This window comes from Synchiropus splendidus, chromosome 4 (assembly GCF_027744825.2).
Source record: "Synchiropus splendidus isolate RoL2022-P1 chromosome 4, RoL_Sspl_1.0, whole genome shotgun sequence".
NCBI classification, from domain to species: domain Eukaryota; kingdom Metazoa; phylum Chordata; class Actinopteri; order Syngnathiformes; family Callionymidae; genus Synchiropus; species Synchiropus splendidus.
The window spans coordinates 7835870-7857465 of NC_071337.1; the positions used below are offsets into that span (position 1 = coordinate 7835870).

The window sequence follows — 21596 nt, forward strand, 5'->3', positions numbered from 1 at the left end:
ATTTCATTTTTAGTCTGGAACAGATGGGCACACGTAGGTATGTTCTTTTAACATATATACATATATTTATATATACATATAGAGAAAGTTTCCCCAGAAATCCATGCCATTGCACATTTTATTAATCAGAATTTTGCCTTTTACTGGTGTAAAATTTGGTCTCAAAATTATTTATTGATTTATTTTTTTACTCATAAAAATTTTCATTTCAAAGAACAGGAAGGAACCAACACAGGAAGGTTATTTTTTTAACAGATGATAAATTAGGTTGGTGTCATTTGGTGTGCCATAACAAACCAAAGTCCTTGAGACACATTCACAACACAGAGCCCTTATAACAAAGCACCTATCGTAGCTTATCATATGGATGAATAATCTATTTGACACAGATAAAATGAGAAGTAATAAATAATTCTGACAGATGGTTGACATGAATAAATAATGTATTATCTACAAATAAATGAACAGTGTTTCAGCTCAGGTTGTGTTTACTTTGGCACCGCCAGCAGGGATGGAGGTCATCTGTGCCACTTTTCTGCATGTTGCCAACTTTGCTCTGTGTGAAACCAGTGTTATCTGGACCTCTACACTCCTCACCTTCTTTTCAGGTGGGAGCTTCCACCCAGAGTCTTTGAGCCTCTGTAGGTCCTGGAACTTGACCCTGACGTCCTCCACGTTGAGCTGGAGAAGGTCCCACAGGCCAGCCAGGTCCTGAGAGGTGGGCTGAGGGTATGCAGAGGGGTCCTGCGTGAAAAAGAATCAGGAGCTTCACTCGCCTCTTGAACTCCAAATCTTGCTTCAAGTTACATGTTAACCTACTTGTGATGGGTCGATGAGGTTTCATGAAACAGTGTCCTGATATTGCTGTAAAATGTTTGGACTTGAACAACTAATTCAATGAAACCTCACATCATTTCTAAACCAGGAGCGCCATCTAGTGGCCCCTGAAAAATAGGACACCGTTACCTCAACCCTGCAACACTGTTTCATGATACCTCAACTACTCACTCATCTGGATCGTGCATCCTCTAGAGAAGCATCCACCGTGGATGAGACGAAAGTCTCTCATGAGCAATAACACACACTCACCACACTTTGCTGGCACAGGCGGAAGAACTGCTGGACTTTTTGAGACATGAGCATCTGTGCACTGCCGACTGCATTACGTATCAGCTCCAAAGCTGAATAGGGAAGCAAAAATGCAAATAGGCTCGTGTCCGAAATATAAATGATGCCCATTTCGGTGTATTTTATTCCAAACTCACCGTCCTCCGGGAGTTCGTTCTCCTCTGCTTCTCTCTCCATGCTCTGACACCAGCCCTCCATCCTCTCCACCTCCGTCTGCAGGAGGCGGAGGAAGAACTCCCCATCTCTCATGCAGGGCGAGGCTCGGCCCGAGTCGGGCAGGCTTCGTGGGCCCTCCAGGGACGGTGTTCCGGCCCAGGCTCGCTCAGAGGCGATGGGCAGTGGAGAGTGGGAACGTGGAGGCAAGTGTGGGTGCTGGTGGGGCCTCGGGTCGGCCGGACAGGCCTCAGTGGTGTAGCCACTCTGGATGAAGTCCTGCGGGAAACGTTTGCTAAGTGGTGACAAATGAATTCAGGGCATGTTGTCCCGATACCCACCTCTCTGTAGGCCCACTGTCCCTGCGTGTGGACGGTGCGGTGGCACTCTGTGTACTGGCTCGCCGACTCGGGTTCTGACGAGTGCCTTTGAAAGGAACAGCCAAACTGGAGGCTCTTGTCCTGTGTTGGCACGGCGATGCTGAGCCCCGGGAAGCCCTCGGGGTCCAGGTCAGCCTGCACACTCGCGGTCACGCTGTTGGAGCGCTTGAATCGAGCTCGTCTGTAACACACGGAGACACAGCAGGCCCGCTCCGTGAAGTCACACGCCACATTATACACCTTCGGAAAGTTTCTGAAATATGCAGCCTCAGTTTGAGATAAGCGCTGCTAAATCCTTTGACGCATGGCGGATCAATTCGAACCACTGTCATGCCGGCCGACCACGTGATGAACCTTCACACCTTCGTGATGTGTCTCACGCAGCTCACACTTCCACGGTGATGTCATACCATCCTCGAGAATGAGTGAGGTGATTTGACCAGGTGTGTACAGCTGGATACAACAAATCCAACCCTTTAGGTAATGGCTAACATATTTACGAAAGCAGCTGCGTCATGTGTGAAAGCGTCGCCGTCGTCATGGTTACAGTCGCTAATGAACAGGAGATTCAAAGAACAAAGTGTGACTACGTTTCCAGCTGGGGTGAAATCAAGCGGAGGTTGTAGCGCTGTCGGAGGTGACTTCCTCAATCATACATTCAAATTGCTTCCGTGAAGGAATGCAAGAGACCGAAAATGAATTATTCCTTGTGTTAGTTGAAATATTAGGAATGAATTAGATCACGAAATCCCCGGAAGAATGGGGGGAGGTAATCAGAGCGAGAAGTTAAAGGTCACACCTCATGAAAAAGTTTACCTTTTGTCATCTTCCACTTGGACCCCAATCGAGTGAACCTCAGTCAGGGCCTTGGTGTCGGCGTCCGAATCCGTTTCTGAGCTGTCCACCTTCAACACAAAGAGTCCAACATGCAGCAGGATTCACAGTCATTTTATGAACTATAGAAATATATATCTGCAATTTAAAGTGTGAGTGAAAGGGAATATTAACACTTTTTGACAGCAGCAAGGTCGTGAATAAATCATGTCAAATTGTTTGATTCCGATGAGAAAGACCAAAGTTTAAATCAATGTTTACTCAGCTCACGGTTGTAGATTAACACCAAATATCAGTATCTTATATTTCTTATTTGGCTTATATCTTCACAAAACATGACCAGAGATTTATTATCTTGAAGAAACAATACCCCAGATAGGTAGGTAGTGATGAACCGATATGTTGTCCTTCTGTTACTAGATAACCGCCCTAAAATCCTCGGCTTCAAATGAGGATTTCAATTTTTAAACTGAGAGTGCCACCAACTGAGCTGAGGATGAGTATGTTTCACGAAACAAGCTCATCCCTTCACGTAAGATTCAGTGTCTTCATTCCAATTTTTTTTTATTTTCTGGAATCAGACATTCACAATTTATATAAATCCCAGAACTGTAACACTCCTGTGTACATCTTCTATACATTCTCCAGCCATGTTCATGGTCCGACATTGGGCATTTCACCTGAAATGAAGTCCACCGTAGTTGACCTCAAAACTGTCATTCAGTGTAGCAGCTGTACTAGTGTGGCTTTTGGATGCCTTACACATCATTTTCAGGGTGTTCCCTACCACGTCTTAAGAGACCTCAAATCTGTGTGGAAAGTCAGCTCATTGTCCAGGGAGGAACTTGAAACATACTTGTCGAAGTCACAAAATATTTTCCAAATCGTCTTCATTTGACACAAGAATTCTTACCTTTCTGGGAGCAATTTGCCAGTTTTCAGTTAAAAAAAAAAAATAAAAAAATCAGACTTCAAACTGCGAGTATGACCTGGTTAAAAAAGAATTTGATGCCTCCACAGCTTTTCTCTCCACAAGTATGAGTTCATGAAAATCTATTTTTATTCATACCCTTTCGCTACTAACACTGGAAAAAAAGGTTGAGCATGCTGGAGTTGGTGTATGACACCAGCCTGGAGTCACCTTCAGAAAGAAAAGTGGCATGGGCCCCTACCAGTCTCGGCTCAGGTCCAAACTTGGCCAGCTCATGGAAGCACCATTTAGGTTTCCATATTAAATGTATTCATAATGTTTGCCATCCCGTGTTGCTTACCATAGCTGGGAGGAAATAAAATAGATTTAATAGGTTTATGAGTTTCAGAGGCCACCAGATGGCATTGTCTGTTGTAAAATGTCTGGACTTGAACAGTCAATAAAAACATTTCTAAACCACTGGCACCATCTAGTGGCCTCTGAAAATTAGGACACTGTTTCATGATACCTCATCTACGTGTCACTACGTCGGATGTTGTGTGCTTGCACTGTCGTACTGGTTGATAAGGACATGTTACCAACTTATTTTTCACTTAAAATTTGACTTCTGTCAGCTTTATTTGCCACCTTCAACTTTTATTTACCTGAACGGCGATTGACGGCCTCCACTTCCTTCCACCGCGCCCATCCTCCTGTCCAACAGCCTTGCTCAACACCATACTGTTTTGCGGCAAGGAAGCCGACTTGCCCAGGCTGCCCCCGACTCTGTCCCTTTCCCTGGCTGGCCTCGGCGGCCCCTCCAGCAAGCTGTCGGCTGAACTGCTGTGTTTGGCCCTCACACCAACTCCCGGACCGCCTCCGTACAGCACAAGCTCTCTGGAACTCCTCACACCATCCAGGCTCTCGGCGGAGTTGCTGTGCTGCCGGGGTCGTCCAGGTCCGGTCGTATTGTAGTAGCCGGCTCTAGATGAGCGCACCAAGGGCCCATCAGTGCAGCCCAGGTCCACGGAGTTACTGTGCTGTTTGGGGCGGCCGGGTCCAGAGACTCCTCCCAGCTGGCCGCTGCTCTGAAAGTAGGCGTCCTGGGTGGACTCGGTGCTGCTCTGAGCGCGGACGGAGAGTGAAGACTTGGACATGCGAGGTGGGAGTGGGGGAGGAGCACCTTTGCGATAAGGAAAGACTGAAGTGTAAGAAGAGTAAAAGGAAGACAGATGCATAGCGAGCTGTTAAGTCTGACAAGGGTAATTTTTCAACAGGGAAAAGGGAAGAAGGATACTTACAAAATGGACACACTGGGAATAAACAGAATGTAAAGTGAGGGGGTCAAAAAGATAAGGAGAAATCACAACACTTGCATGGATTTCAATTAAATCAACTCAGTAGCAGCGACGCTGGAGTGAAACCTCGCTCATTTCCTTGGAGAGAGATCAAAATAATCTTTCTCCTTCCTAAAGCGAAACTCCAAAAACACACATTCAAAATCATTAGAGGGTAGAGCTATAGTTCTTTTCAAAAGGCTTTAACAAGAACAATGTTCTTGGCTCTAATGGGAAATATGTTGCCGCTTCTTTGTGTGTGTATGTGTGTGTGCGCGGTAAGCTGCCATGTTTGCAACACGGAACAGCGGCTTTAATAAATCACAGGAGGATTGCTCGTATACGTAGTCAAGTATTAATAAAGAAATGCACAACTGCAGGTCTCAGCTGTTTTGGGTTGCGACAAACAGAACAGAACGATATATGAGTGCACTTGTGATGGGTAGGTGAAGCAGCATGTGAACAAATAGATGGAGCTCCCACTGTTTGAATTTAAAAAGTTCATCATTTAAAAAGAGATCGGAAGAGTGCTTCAAAAAATTGTATGTGTGGATCAATAACAAAATAAGTATTACAGTAATTAGGATCAAAAGTACTAAGTGATGTATTGTGTTATCTCCTATCTGTGAAGTGAAACTCCCCAGAGGACAAAAACAATACATCATAAAATGCACTGGAAACTGCAAATTTATGTGCAGAGATGTTGAAGAAGCAGAACTCAAACAACAGGACTGTGGCATGTGGAGGAAAAAGAGCCGGAAGGCATGTGAAGTAGCTGTGCGCACAGCAGTTGCCATGTGTGTCAACTTTATTCTACGGTAAAGAGACCTAAGCTGTCATCAAATCCTCCCTCCTGCTGCCTCGTCCCAGCGTGCCCACCACAAGGTTGCATTCGCACTTTTGTCCGTACCACCAAATCTGAGCTCCATCGCCCACACACAAACTCACCGGCCCCGCTTTTGATGCTCCCCTGAGGGCCCGACATGGAGAAGACAGAGAGGCAGTCGTCGTCCTGGGAGCAGCCGGCCTGAATGGCACGCACGTAGCTGTGGCTACGAGTGCGAAACACTCCAGGTAGATCCAGCGCCTCCACCGCCTGGGACTCCACCTCGCCAAACATCGTCTCACACACCGCCTCAAACTGGCGGTTCAGGGAGTCGCCGAGCTGAGGTGGATGGTAAGGACAAGGCTGGGTAAAGCACATTGCTAGTATCAGTATTTTTTTTAAAAAGTGCTCACCTGTGAGCTGGTCAGAGAGCGGGTGTAGCTACGGGAGCGGGTCTGGGTTTTGGGTGCTGTTCGGCTGTTGGTGTATGGGTCAGTACACTGTTTACATGAGTACCTGTTTTGACGGAAAGAGCACTTGGTTATGTGCTATTCTGAGCAAATGCCATTATATTTTCTGAAAACACCAGTGTTTATCAGGAAAGATATTGTTTGAATCCATACTTAATTCATGAAAATACCTCATTCTTAATGACATATAGCAACATTTTTGGCTAGCTATATTTCTTTATCGTTCCTTGGAAGTCAGCCAAAATACAAGAAAGCTACAGCTACAACAGCTGAAAAAAAAACGCCAAAAACAAATACAAAACTGCATGTTTTGACAAAATGGCTACCTGTTCATGGGCTGGTGAGGTTTTAAGCTGCAGTGTCTTCCTTTTTAGAATAATACTGTGTACAGTAAAAACCTAATACTGTAGTTGGCGATTCGGTATAAGTTATGGAGGGAGATTTAGCTACAACATAAGCCAACGGGCATCTGTGGAAGTAGATGGCTGATTGAATGAGAGTAGGGTTTAGTGATGGGTAGATGAGGTATCATGAAACAGTAAGGTAGCGTTGATGAAACAGTGTCCAAATTTTGAGGCGCTCTTGGTTTAGATATTTGTTCAAACATTTTAGAGCAGACAGTGCCATCTGGTGGCCGCTGAACATCAGAACACGGTACCTCATCTACCATTCAGTACTGTGTCATGATAGCCCATCAACCCATCACAAGCAAGGTAACAAGTAATCTCATTTAAGTGCACTAGCAGTTAACTTGTGATAAGTTTGGTTGAAAAATCTGTTCACCAAGTCGGGATGGGCAAATGAGGTTTCATGAAACAGTGTCCTTGTTTTCAGAGGACAGTAGGTGGCGCTGTTATTTAAAAAAAAAAAGGATCCCCAGAAAAGACAAATGTTATAGGGACACCTGGTGACCTCTGAAAACAAGGACACTGTTTCATGAAACCAACATCAACCCCTCACTCGTGAACACTCATTGCTGTCTCATTGAGAAGCATCTTCTGGTTTAGATACACCTGCAACTGCACCCAACCAAAGGAAACCATTAAACAAGTCCACCTTTGATCCATGCTGATGGACCTCCTGAAGGCATCTCTCTGGGCGATCAGAGTGGACTTGGGTGAGGCTTTGGGGCTGGTGTCAGAATCCGCACTGTCGTCATCCCCCATGGCCTTGATGTAGCTGCCGCTGCGCATGCGACGGCAGGGGATCTCTCCGCCACTGTCCACTCCTCCTCCACCGAAGCCTCCTCCCCAGTCCTCAGAAGGAACCTGGCACACAGTCACATGTATGTTTGAGGGCACGCTCAACTTGTCACACCGTTTTCTCGTTGTCTGTGGCGCCTTTAGATGTTGAGCCTTGCATTCACGTGTACAGAGTTTAAAACTGTAACTATATCATTATTTCAATAAGTAAAAGTCAGGGTGCGATAAGCAGATTTGAAGAGTGAAAGCCAATTGCAGTTCAGCAAATTGAAATTAAACATTCATTTCAAAACATTTTGTAATTCAATATACGTCGTAATTCAACAGCACATGTGGCTGCCAGGAGCAATAGCGCACAATCAAAACCGGATGAAATAAATCTGACGCCTTTAGCACCTTGTTGTTCTTAGATCAAGATTAGAAAATCCAGTATTAATTTAATGGAAGACAAATGACGAATGGTATATTATGGGTGAGGTTGATGTCACTGCTTCTACTTCTGTATTTCCAAGTTGCGTGGCTCACTGGTGGGTGGAAACTGGACACGAACAAAAACTATTTTGACTTTCCGACCCATGCCTCGCATCTTTCCTCTTTATTTGATCATGTCTTGGTTGTCTGCGGCGCCAAGCATCAAGCGCGGTCTCTCCGATCGTCGTCATGGCGACACGTCATCGCAAAGTGTGATTAAGTCTGCATACAGCGCTGAACTGTTGGAGAGCGAGAATAGCATTGCAGTTTGCAAACTATCTAGAACCTTCTGTTTGCATTATTAGCAGTGGCTGAGCAGGCTTGTACCATAAAATATAATCATTCATTTGTTGTGGGTTTATCGACTTAAACGCATTTTTGGAATTCACATTTTGATTGTATATAATAAACATGAAACACTTGTTTTATTATTTGTTTATGTATTTACTTTTATTATCTTTTAAAGCAAAGGCTGAATATTGAAAAAAAAAAATCAAAATGATTCAATCATTTTCTTTGTTTGAAAAATATGTATAAAATGCTTTATAAACTATTTATGGAATATTTTAAGAAAATGGTAAGAACAACAAAAAAGAAAAGAAAATCAGTATTATTTGGTATTCATATTTTAAAAATCATTCAATTTCAGACACAAATTTTCATTTCTCCCCATCCCTAATTAATATAGTTAATATATTAAAGCATCATTAAATATAATTTTTTTGGATATACAAGTGGTTGTGTCTTACAGTTCTCTTTTTCTCTCCGGTCATGCTAGCGTTTTTGTGGTAAGGGAAATCGATTTCATGATTTTGTGCAAAAATAATTTGATCTTGTGCTTGTCTTCTTTTTGCTTTTTCATCTCCCTCACTGTGAAAACTATCAAAAACATCCACACTTCAAGACACAGAAAACAATATCACTTACTAAATCACCATAATAATGGTGCATATGTTCAGTCACAAAATAAAAATAAAAATAAAAATAAAAATAAAAATAAAAATAAAAATAAAAATAAAAATAAAAATAAAACATTTAGTATGATTCTAAGTATTAAAATATCTATGTATGACAAAAATGATAATTCAAGCTATTCACTTTATTATTATTATTATTATTATTATTATTATTATTAATAATAATAATAATAATAATAATAATAATAACACTATCAAGAGATAGCTACCACTTATATGAATGCAAGACAATGATATGAAGACATTTTAAGTGTAAGGAAATGTTTTCAACAATGGTAACAGACATTTTGGGTGAAATGGCACGGGCCTGGATGATGAATAAAAATGCAGGGCCCGGGAGAAAAATCAGAAATATTTTGTTGTTTGATTGAAGGCGTGAAACGCAGAATAAAATTGCTCACAACAGTAAAACACTTCCGTTTTTCATTCTTGGTGACGGCTATATCTGCGATCAAATCCTTGTCACCTTTCCAGCGATGGGTAATACTGTGGGTCACACATGCCACATGGAGCGCGGGTGAGTCGCCACAAAAACGGTGAAACCATGCACGGACAATCACACACGGTAGATGCGAGAGGAAGGAGGGAGAAGGGACAAAAGCAACTTACAGAGAGAGAGAAACTCTGACAGCTGGAGAGACACTGACACAGAGAAGGAGAAACAGTAAAAAACCAACAGTGAGACAGCAAAAAAAAGAGAAGAAAGAAAAGGCACGCAGTCAAGCAGCAAAGACAGACGGACGCACAGTGTAAACAGACAGTCCGAGTAAAAGTAACGCAACAGATATACAGCCAATAAACAAGATAGGATGAAAAAGAAACAGAAGGCTTCAGTGGGCAGGAAGCAGCGGACAAGCAGAGGAGTGATGGTCTGCTCAAGAAACCAACTCGCACAAAGGCATGAAAGAAACAACAGAAATAGGCAGACAGTCATTAATCGTGTGGGACCTCAGAACACGCTGGAACACAGTGGTGAGGATGAACAATCCATTACTGAGGAAAATAAATATGGAGGACTCAATCATTTTTTTAATGGAAAACACTTGTTAAACTGAGTGAAAGCTTGAACAATAGTTGAATTAAACCACAAAAGAGAAGGTAAACAAAACTTCCGTGACAATGAGGAGATGATCATTTCATGAATATGAAAAGAGTGAAACCACTGGCTTATTTATTTGCAGGAATTAGATTCCCTCAATGTGCAGATGCTTGTGATGATCTGTGTGGAAGCATTGACATCTGGATTTGGAATATGCCTGAATATTACTGATACGTAGATGAGGTATCATGAAACAGTATTGCATGGTTGCTGAAATAGTATCCGAAGATTTAGATGCCACAAGATGGCGCTCTTGGTTTCGAACTGATGTGAGGTTTCATTGAATGCGTTGATCAAGTCCAAAAATTCTACAGCAGACAGTGCCATCTGGTGGCCTCTGGAAAACATGACACTGTTTCATGAAACCTCATCAACCCTTCAATATTGTCATGAAACCTCATCGACACATCACTACTGAATATGCAATATACGGTGGAGTGAGGAAAGAAAATGCCTGAGGACTCAAGTTTAGAAGGTTGTGGGAGGAAGATGGTAAAGGCTGAAGCAACACGCTACATGCGGAAGCAGCAATCTACAAGTCTATGTATTGATTTTTGCAACACAAACCCATAAGAATCTTCACAAAGACGACTCAACAGTCCTCCAGCTCTTCACTATATGCCAACAATAGTGTGGCCATCTGCAATGCTGTTAGCAATCTCAATTTCCAAGGCAGATTCTAATGCGAAATGACTATTATTTACTATTGTTTACATCTGCATGTACCCATCCAGGTCACTCTCGTGTTCTGTTCCCTACTACATTACACATTAGACTGCTACTCGCCTGTTTATTGTGGTGATCGCTGAGTGTGGTTTCCAGATGTCCTCACAAACAGCCACATTTACAGCGCGACACTGTTAACTTACACCCTCTGAGCACTCGTGTATATCACCGCAGTATGTAATTCAATCCATTTGAATAACTTCAACCTCGCAGCTTATTACGAAGACGTCTGTTATTTTGGGCAGCCAGGGGCCACAATTCCATCAAACCCACACACTGTTGCAGGCGAAATGTCACTAGACACGGGTCCGTGGACACGTCGAGGAGCTGTGACTGGTTCAGACATAACTGTCACAACAACGTGTCACAGCTGAACTCGGCAGAAGTTCAGGGACTTGAGCTAAACAGTTCACTTCACTGAAAAAGTGTAATGGGAAAACCCAGGTTACGTTGTCATCGCGGCCACATCATTTCAAATGAGGAAACATGAACATGTTTCATTGGTGTTTACACTGCTTTGTAGACACTGAAGGCACCTACCAGTGCACACACTTCAGTCAAGCTGCTCAGTTTCACCCAGTTTTTTTACCCAATAATATTACCCAACATTTATCTATCTGATGACATATCACTAACATGAGTTCAAACAAAAGGCAGGTGGCAGTAGTGTTACAGAGCTCTCCCCACACAAAAAGAAGTTGGTCACATGATTGACAGTGCAGTCATTTTAGCTCCATCTTTTGTGCCAAAATGCAAAATAAACGTCCTATCATCACCAGCCTACCTAACATTTACAGACACCTCTCTGTAAAGTCCACCCAATGAATGCAGTATGATAGTGGAGGTTAGATGAAGCTTCAGGAAACAGTATCGAAGGTTTCATGAGGTTTCGTGAAACAGTGTCCTGATTTTCAGTGGCCACTGCTGTGAAATGTCTGGATTTGAACAACTCAATGAAATCTCACATCATTTCTCAACCAAGAGCGCCTTCTAGTGGCCTCTGAAATTTAGGACACCGTTTCACGATTTCATACCTCAATGAAAAAGGAATGAACACAAAAAGGACAATAGCAACACCATTATGGGTGTGTACTTCTTTAGGGAAAAAAACAAATGTTGAAGTGAAGTGTGAATCTCTGGCATAAAAGAAACCAGCCCACCCACCCAGACATCACATTCACAACAGCGAACAGGAAATTGTGGACCCAACATGTGTTTAATGACCTTTTCGCTCTTCTTCTTTCTTCATAGAATCTGTGCCAGCCACACAAAGAGACACACAGAGCCAATGCCCTGGGGTTCTGGTACCCAGCTGAGTATATATTTTTAAGGTCATCACTTAGAAGATGTTGTAGCCTAATCTCCAAATCCCCCTTTCCCAATCTCTTTCCATTCTGTGTCTGGCTGTGGCCCTCAGCGACCATTGGCTGCTTTATCTCTCCTCTATACCTGAGTGTTATTACTGCTATTGGTGAAGCGGCGTCTGCAGCACCTTTCCTTCTCTCTTTTTCCTCCCTTTTCTCAGCCCATTCTTTTTTTTTTTTTTTTTTTACAAGCATTGCTTATCTGTTAGAATGGACTTTAGGGAATGAAGAAAAGGTCCACACTTTTTGACGTCTGGGAACTGCACTTGACGAAAATGAATTGTCATCTTTGTGTCGCTCTCACTTTTTCCAAGATTCTCCAGTAATGAGGTTCATCTTGAAAATGCTATCCCACAACTGTCACTTCTATCGGCAGACCTCAGATGTGTCTCAAGGATGAGAGCTCAAAACGACCACCTGGGATCTCTTGGGCTTCCTGCAGCTTCTGTGGAAACACTGCTTGCGTGGCAGTTCTGCCACAGCACAGCTGGAATTTGGCAAAGGTTTTGTGGATGTGTAAGCGGGTGCTTATCTCTGTGCAGTGACTTATGGACGGAGAGCAACTGACTTCAAATGATTTACAGTGCAGTTGTGAAGTGTTAATGAGCAAATGTTCCCGGTGTGGGTCAAAAGGAATGTTATCATTGGATGCCTGTGCCAGGTCGGCACGGAATGGCGAGAATGTCAATAGTCCCTTTCACACTGCATTTTCACGAGGTCATGAATTCCCTTTAATCTGGATCAGTCTCTGCCAGCGAGTCAGGAAGAGAAGGTCGGGTGGAATAAGAGACACTTTGTCTATCTGTCTGTCTGTCCGTCCGTCCGTCCGTCCGTCCGTCCGTCCGTCCGTCCGTCCGTCCGTCCGTCCGTCCGTCTATCTATCTATCCATCCATCCATCCATGAAACACATTTCCATCTTTCTGTCCATATTTTCCTTAAGCTCCATCATTCATCTGTCATTGCTACTTACACTTAGACAAAACTCCATATTTCCCAGTCATTCATCCATATTTTCTCTCTTCCTTCATCACTCTATCCTACCCTTTTGTTCTATATTCCATCCATTTCAACTTGCATTCTTTCCATCTTTACTTTAGTCTCCATATTTAATCTTTACCTCCAATATCACTCTGACAGTACATCCCGTCATTCATCTGTCAATAAAATGAGTGTGGGTCATGATGCAACTTCACAAGAGATGGGATGAAAATGTCCACGACGGCGTATGACTTGTGCTCACCTGCAGATAGTGGAAGGACCTCTCCTTCATTTTGCTCTCGACTGGAACAAGAGCCTTGTCGTAGCCCCCTCCTCCGCCCCGAGTGGATGGATAGACCTCCCTGGCTTGACTGACTGTCATCGCCGACCAAGTGCTTCTTTTCAGCGAGTGGCCATGGTGACCATGATGTCCGGCTCCGTCGCTGCCTGCCAGGGCTATTGTAGTACAAGCCATGCACTCCCCAGGGCTGGGCCCACCGCCACCACCCCCACCACGTTCTTTTGGCCTCTTCATGGTTAGCTCCTGGATGGCAGCATCCAGACTCTCGTGTCCAGCTGGATAACCCCTCCTGGCGCCACTAACCAGAAAGCTACTATCACTGTCCAAGTTGTCATCCGAGCTCCACCAGCCTGCTGTCCGGCTTCGGTGGCGCCGTCCTGACTCGTGCCGTGAGTCGCCACTTTTGCTACGCTCTCGAGATTTGTTCCTCCGAGCTGAGCGAGATTGGTGGCCAGAGTAGTGGCCTCCGCCGTCCTCACCTCCGCTCCTGTGGCCACCTCCTCTTTCACCGCGGTAATCACTCCCTCCTCTGGTGCCATTGTACTCCCGTTTGGATGGAGCCTCCAAAGAATGAGATTTGGCAAAGAGACGCTGCACGGAGTTGACCAGATGTCGGATCCGAGAAGGGCTTTCACTTCGTTGCTCAGCTCCACCCCCAGGAGAGCGCTGGTACTGCAGTGTGTGGAAACCATCTGGATGGAATGGCACCTGTTTCTCAAACTGATCCATCAGGTTTGGAGGGATGCGGTGCATTTTGCCTTCATGACCTGACAGGCACTCCTCGCACGAGTCAAAGGACTGGAGAGGTGGGTGCTGGCTGATGTGAGAACGGGGGAAGGTCCCACCGCCTGAGTGGCTATGAGAATGAGAGTGGGAGTGTGAATGATGCCTCTCCAAGGCAAGCGCTTCAGCCGCACCACCAGAAGGATAGTAGTGACCATCACCGTGACCGTGGTAGAAATCCCTGCCATGGCCATCACAATCCTCCGGCATGCAGTGGCAAGAGCCTCCTCCGCCACCACCGGAGGAATGCTGGGACAAGCTGCGGCTGACATGGTACCCTTTCATATGCGCCGGGGCATGGTGGGCCGTCCGGGCTGAAAGGGGGCGTTGTGGACGAGACAGGGCTGCAACGTTCTCACCTAAAAACACAAAGAGTCAGTGGTTAGCAAATAATGCAATGGAGGTGACCATCAGAAACAAAAGTGCATACTCTGAGGGCCGGAGAGCAGTTCGTCCACCATGTCCACACCATTTGGCCACACCACATGAGCTGTCCCTCTGATATATTGGTTTCTAATCTTGTCCTTTCAAGTCAGTCCCCGTGAAAACCACTTATATCACTGCTTCTTGTTTTTGAGTCAGAGCTAACTAGCATCTTGAGAACCTCAGCAATCCTGTAATGCGGCAGTGACACCACTTGGCACTCGACATTCCCCTATAATCCGTGCCGTTCCTAGGACCACGCAATTTGGTTCCTGGAACTATTTAATTAATGAAATGGTTCCTTCACCTTCACCTTCTTCTGCCGCTTATCCGGGGTCGGGTCGCGGAGGAAGCATTCGGAGCAGGGAAGCCCAAACTTCCCGGTCGGTGCAAAATGGTTCTTTGAACTCAAAAGGTTACTATAGCACGAAAGTGGCTACAGTCTCGGTTTGAGCTATTCATTGAGAATGAGGAAAAAAAGTGCCTTAATACTACAGTATATCAATGCACTCTTTCTTCTATATGAAAAAAAGGAAAATAAGGGGAAATACAATGAAAAAACAAACAAACCTACAATTTGTATTTTCAAAAGAATGATTCAAAGTAAGCTAGCTAATATTGTACAGGGAGGCTATTCAGGATGCACTGTAAATTTGCATTAAAAAGTGTTTTTCGTGGATCTATATTTAGTTTAACATTGACTTTACGTAAATAACCAGTTCGCAAACACCTGAAAATCATCTCCATATCTGAGTCACCTTTATCATCCGCTGTAATTTTTAATGGAGTGACATGATTCGCCGCTTATATAATCACATCTTCCATTAACCGTTTTTCTTCAATAATAATGAAACCAGCGCACACACACAGCTGACAGCAATGCCTTTCATTTCATGGTTTGATTAAAGCGAAATTACTCCGTGCGGGTAAATGGAGCCACTTGGCCGTATTAGGACTCGCTGAGCCTCAGTGAGTGTAGTCGTGCTCGTGTTTACCCGCTGTCACACAGAGATGAGGGCTGGCCGACAGATGCCAGGATAGTCGATAAATGGAGCCTGTGGAGTCACCGCACATGAAGATGACAGCATCCAACCATGGAGGCATCTTTGTCGCCTGCATCACCTCTTTTCACGTGCAATAAAGGGGAAGAAAAAACTTTTCATAATCCCAACCCAAAGTACTAGTAATATTTCCACAAGACTAACAACCAAAACAGCGTTTTGTTCCCGTAAATCGAATCATGTCCAGTGTCCAGTCTTAGTAGCCGCCAATCATCAGCAAAAACACACACAAGTACGTCCATCTCCACTAGCAATCGAGGGACACAAACACACACAAGCACACACACGCACACACACACACACACACAACAGGAAGCCACCCGGGAAAAGCAGAGCTGAATATCGTCTCTCTCCGCTATATTTAATTTTTCCTCCTCCTGACCTACTTCTGTCCCCGAGTCTTGTCTCTGCCTCGACACACTTCTTGTCTTTGTTTGCTCATTTCTTTTTTTTTTTCAGGACCTGTCAGACCACACAAATGTCTCTTCAATATCACACATGTGAGCTTCATCCCTCAAGTTCCTCCATCATCCTTAACTTTAGGAACTGAGCAGTCGCAACACATCACCTCAACCAGCAGGATATTAAGTAGGTCTTTGCCTTTCCCACTTGTCAAGGAGTCTGAACAGATGGATGACTCCAGGGTGACTCCATTTCTCATCCAGGAGAGACTCAAAGTAGAAACAGTTTTGGCTGTTTTAGCCTAGCAGGGTATCTCCTGGGTGACTCTCAAGTGGGGTTGCAGCTGGGAGTGGCCAGAAGGGTGGTGGCCCAGGACTTTCTAGATAGGACGGGAAATCCTGACCTCATGGCTGTTTTTGTTCCTGTCAGTCAAAATGAACATGGTCTGAAAATGGTGTTTTTTTGTTACCACTATTGAGTTGGATGCTTTGGTTATATATAGGAGAAGACCAGATCAGTCAGGACATGGAATATCACGTTAAATATGAGTGTGTAGTGGTTGCATTTGGAAGGTCCAGAAATCTCTCATCATTTGAGAAGCCCACAATCTCCGTGTGAAGTGTGGAAACATACTGCAGCCGGCTTTCAGCTGCTCAACAGATAAAGCCAATAACCACAAACAATGACGCGGACGAGGCAGCTGCGGCTTTTTACAGGAGCTGGCTAATTCTGCGAGGCGCGCCGCCTTTGTTATACGGCAGATATTGTGGAGCAGCTCCGGCGTGCTTCCGGGCTGATACCAAGAATCGTTTATGGAAAGGTGTGCGTGAATATTAGCGAAACAATGGGGATGTTTTCACCAGCCTCAGCATGTGCCGGATGTCAAAGGCGTCGATAAGAGACGCAGCTCGGTGGAAAACAGGGCAGCAGTGGTCAAATGTGTTTGGATGAGAAGTAATAATAGTTTGGCTCAGCTGTGTTTCGGCGTGACCTCCTTCTGCCAGCCAGTGACGAGCATCCTGGGAAATTGGCACTGAGACAGATTTGACTTTTTCCTAGTTAACCCATCATAATAATACATTATCACAGGCATGACCCATCGCAGAGGCGGGATTGAATCGGGAATTGAATAGCCGAGAAAACAATTGTGTCACCTCATAAATGCGAGGGAATTTCGTGGAATGAGGCGATTCTGTTTTGATAGATGTACGTAATTTTTTTTCTCCCCCCCAAACTATCTTGGCAGACACTTCAGACCCCTTTATGCTGCCTTTAAACATGAAATTGTACGCGTCCATTTCAAACAATGTTAGCATCATTGATCACATGCTTCCATGCGTTCTTTGCGTTGGCAAACGTTTATGACCAGACCAAACTCCATAACAAACATGGCAACTGTGGAAGAAGTATTGATATGTATCTCTTGCACGAAACGGAGGCAGCGTTGTAGGAGGCGGCAATCAGTGCACGATTGTCGTCGTATCTTATAAGTGCTACATATCGGGTAGTAACAGCAACATTGCCCCTATGGTTCCTGTTGGTACCGTGTTTGGTCCATATACATAAGCCAGATGGAAATATGGGCGAAATGAACGCAGAGCACGGACAGAAGACTCCCTCACTATCCAGATCAGTATGTAACAGTGAACATAAATGGGCCTTCAGGGAACCACTGTGCTAAACCATTCATCGTGGCAGGTCTCACTACTGTCCAGAGCTTCTCTTTCATTCTGGCTGCCACTCTTCAATCACAGATCAACGATGTATTCGTCTCCATCCGGCCCACCCTACCCGCACTCTCCTCCTCACTTACCTTGATCTGTGTCTCTCATTGTGGATGCCAGACTACAAACACATTTTCTTCCTTCCATTGGCTTACATTCCGAGTCACTACAAGTCAACCTCTTCCTCCCAACATTCCTTTTCCTCACCACAACATCACTCATGTCCCTCCCATAGCTCAACATTATGAGTTGATATGTTCCCCCTTGCCTGTGAGAGATTCATCCACGTATGTCCAGCAACATTCAGAGGATGTTCTGTGCAACTCTGTATTGTCAGATCATGTCGACATCCACATGCACAGCAGATCTGATGACTCTCTGTATTTGGTAAAGCACCATTTACAGCAGCATAACGGACAACCTCAACAACATAAGCTCCACAATGTCAATTTCAAAATAATGTGTAACAAACACAGTCTGAGGATGCATCTGCGTTTAAGGGGTGTCCCACTTCTAAGACATATGTAGCCCTAAACCAGTGATGGATAGATGAGGTATCATGAAACAGTATTGCAGGGTTGATGAAACAGCGTCCTGATGTTCAGAGGCCACTTTATGCCACTCTTGGTTGAGAAATGATATTAGGTTTCATTGAATGAGTTGTTCAAGTCCAAGTATTTTACAGCAGACAGCGCCATCTGGTGGCCTCTGAAAATCAGGACACCGTTTCATGAAACCTTATCAACCCATCACTACCCTTAACACTTAGTTTTGAGGGCTAAGATTGACGGTTGAGAAGGTTGCAGCGTGCAAGAGTGTGTTTAAGGAGGCTTTCAGGATACAAGACTGACAAAAGAAGGTCATCGTGTCACACTCGCTTCTATTCAACTAAATTCTCATCACTTTACCTCTCTTTTTGCTACCTGGGAAACAGCGATAGCGCTGACTGTTTCCACAGAACGGAAAAAACAGCAGCAACCGCGGGAGAGAACGATAGAGCCGACGGCCGCAGCACATGGGAAATGTTCCACCATCATGAGGGCAAAATTGAAAAGTGCCCCGGGGGTAAGTTCCTCTATCTTCCTCGTCCAGTCTCCTCCTCTTGCCCTGTTTTCCCGATCCCTCATTCCCCCTGATTCATTTCTCCCTCTCTCACCCTGTCACTGCACAGCCACTCAAGTGCTCATTAATTTTTCGAGAGTGACAAAAATGATTGGATTAAGCACCAAAACTGAGAGATTACCACAAATGAAGTACACGGGAGACCAGCAGGAGTGAGCTCATTTTAAAAAAAAATTGTGATGTGATGCAACCGTTATTTGTGTTTATGAACAAGTATAGTGAATAAAGGTTCTCATTAGCGAGACAGAGGGAAAATCTCCATCGCAGAAACGCGACAGAAGTCAATGTATTATATAGACGACTGTCACAGCTGTGTCCCTGCCAGTTGAATTCGCTGGTATCAGTCCAGCTCAGAGACAATACAGAATGAGCTGCAAGCCACTTATTTACATTGTGTGAAGCTTATGGTGGGATTTCTGCCTGGACACCTGTCCGGCCTGCCGGCCGGGAGCCAGCACTTACTATTGTTTCTTCAACAGTCGCTGTCACGCATCTGCAGCTCCGCCTTTAAAAACACATTCATTTCCACCGTCCTGTCACATTTAATAACACCCCTTTTGCAAGTCTATTTATTTCACATCATTTCTGCACCCTGTTTTCTCCACCTTTTCCTCACATTTTCACTGTATAGATTCTTTTCTGGAAGCGATATGTTTATGTGTCTGCTTTTATGTTCAAGTGAGAGTTCATTTTAACTCTATATTGTCTGTTATTTATTATGAATGCAACGTTTCTCAGGATTTTCAGTCAGCTTTAACATTTTTGTAGTTTACTTTATTTTAATGACACGGAGGTGAGTCTTCCACCTGCAAATGTTTGGCGACATCTGGCAAATCCCACCTCCGCAGACCACGAAAAACAACACCAAGACAATGTGTGAATGCATCAAGCAGTTTGGTTTATAAGGAACCATTTCAGTGAACAGTGAGAGGTTGTTAGGTGCAAAAAGGTGAGTCTTGTGCTCCTAGTGCTAGTAGCAAAGTAGCAAAAGTAGGTCCCACTTCCTGTGTCTAGACATGGCTACAACAATGTGTGGTCGTCGAAGATCCATGGGACGCTAAAGTCAACACTGTTTGTTCTGTGACTCAAGGATCAGATGTGTAACTGTTGAATGAGTTCAGGCTGACGAATCTTCACTGATCAGAGGTGCAACTATTTGATAAGGTCTGATGGATAAGTTAAACGTGTGAGAAAACACCTCTGGCTGAAGCTTGAAAGCAGCGCGGATTTTGCTGAAAACTTTCCGAGCCTCATAGTCAATAAAGTTTTGTGACTTCAGTACTTAAAAGTGGCGAAAAGAGCTTAAAAGCAAACCAGAAAACCCATGAAAGACTCAATGAGAATTCAGATTAGTCACCCGGCTTCATACCGTCTGGCGAAGAGCACTCATCCCTCTACATCTCCTCTCTTTACTCTTTCTGATGCACTTATTCACTCATAACCTCAATTATGGTCCCGCACTCCTCCTTCTCCGTTCCCCTCATGTTACGCCTCATTCTTGATGGTGAATTACACCACTATGCTTCCACTCTATTTTTGATCTATACGTCAAGATGCATGTCTCTGGATTTGTTATCTTACATTAAGGCTATATGAAAAGGTAGAACATAAAACATAAGAGAAGGACAAGAGAAGGTTTCATTTTGCTAAGCTAGTTGTGTTTGAACACACTTCACAATCAAATCGCTCTTTTTGTTGCTGTGTCGGGCAGAGAAAGTAGATTCATTCTTGGTAGCCTGTCGAAGGTAATTCCTGCCTTTCGCCCCTTGTAATTGAAGTCTGCGACTTGGACTCGAGTCGCACTTAAGTGGCACCTATCAGTCACTTGAACCTTAGCTTGGACTCAAGGGCAGAAGAGTCAAGACTCATGATGTTCACACGTAAGTGCTTCATTTATTTAAAAAACGTTTTCCTTCCTCTGTAGCATTCCAGGCACTGGAGGGTTTCGCAGGGGGAGAAAATAAAAAAAAGTTTTACTCAACATGTAGCGTTCCCGGCGGGGTTGTGGATTGCGCGTTGCTGAGCGCAAGGAGTCGCACGTGCGGGATGGACGGGCAGTCGCATTCATCCCGTCGCTACACGTAGCATGAAAGGGGAGCCGTCCGTTGCCTTACCTAACCCCAACCTCTGTCTTTCTGTGCATGGTGCGGAACATGCTTCAATTGAAAACCTGATGCGTCCACATGCTACGCGGATGGCTGCCTTAGTCGCCGGTACAGGACGCAAAAGTCCACTTTCCCAACATCAATATATTGGCCATTGGAGTGAGGATGTGTAGACCGATCCACATGGAGATGATGAGTCTTGATCTGGGCTCAAGACCAATGACTTGGACTTGCAAAAAATGACTTGTTAGCATCTCTGGTTGAGCTCACCATGGCATTGAACAGGGAGTGAGCAGATAACCACCACCAGATCTTCTGCACGGACTCAAGTTCCTCAATTGTTTTTCAGTCAGATGTTATTTGCCTTAAAGCAAACAAACACATAAACATACAAGACAAAACCAACACAGCAAACAACAGATCAGCCCACACACAAAAAACAATCAACTCACGTACAAACCAACCTTCTCAATAAACAGCGCGCTGATGGACCGGCGCAGCAACAGCAAAGTAATTATTTCGACCCGTCAATCCACGACATGGAAAAGAAAGACGTCAATGCGACGGAATAAATACGTTTCCTGAGGAGATGCGATAACCAATTAAAAGTTGTCCCCAACCCACTGAGAGCTCTGGACGTCCTGGGTGAGTGACAGGCTTTACAACACAATCCCAGTATCTGGCAACAAACAGCAAAGATGAATTAGAGAGTAAGGTGACTCACAAATGAACACACGGTTGGGAGGCTGAATCCTCTCATTGAATTCACAAGTTAGCAGCTTGTCCACAGATTGGCAGGTCAGTCGAAGGCTCCCGAAA

The 21596-nt window shown here is 44.5% G+C and overlaps 1 protein-coding gene across 1 annotated transcript in view; it reads right to left on the reverse strand.

The window, feature by feature from the left end:
• The window catches only part of dlgap3 (discs, large (Drosophila) homolog-associated protein 3), a 135208-nt gene that overhangs the window by 4449 nt on the left and 109163 nt on the right, over positions 1-21596 (reverse strand). The window contains exons 6-15 of the mRNA XM_053861761.1: positions 13119-14299; positions 7095-7306; positions 5982-6084; positions 5691-5907; positions 4071-4606; positions 2478-2566; positions 1623-1842; positions 1266-1560; positions 1090-1181; positions 598-744 (exon numbers count right to left, since the gene is read on the reverse strand). Of these exons, the coding sequence (XP_053717736.1) occupies positions 598-744; positions 1090-1181; positions 1266-1560; positions 1623-1842; positions 2478-2566; positions 4071-4606; positions 5691-5907; positions 5982-6084; positions 7095-7306; positions 13119-14225 (3018 nt within the window). The 5' untranslated portion in view covers positions 14226-14299. The remainder of the gene's footprint in view (positions 1-597; positions 745-1089; positions 1182-1265; positions 1561-1622; positions 1843-2477; positions 2567-4070; positions 4607-5690; positions 5908-5981; positions 6085-7094; positions 7307-13118; positions 14300-21596) is intronic.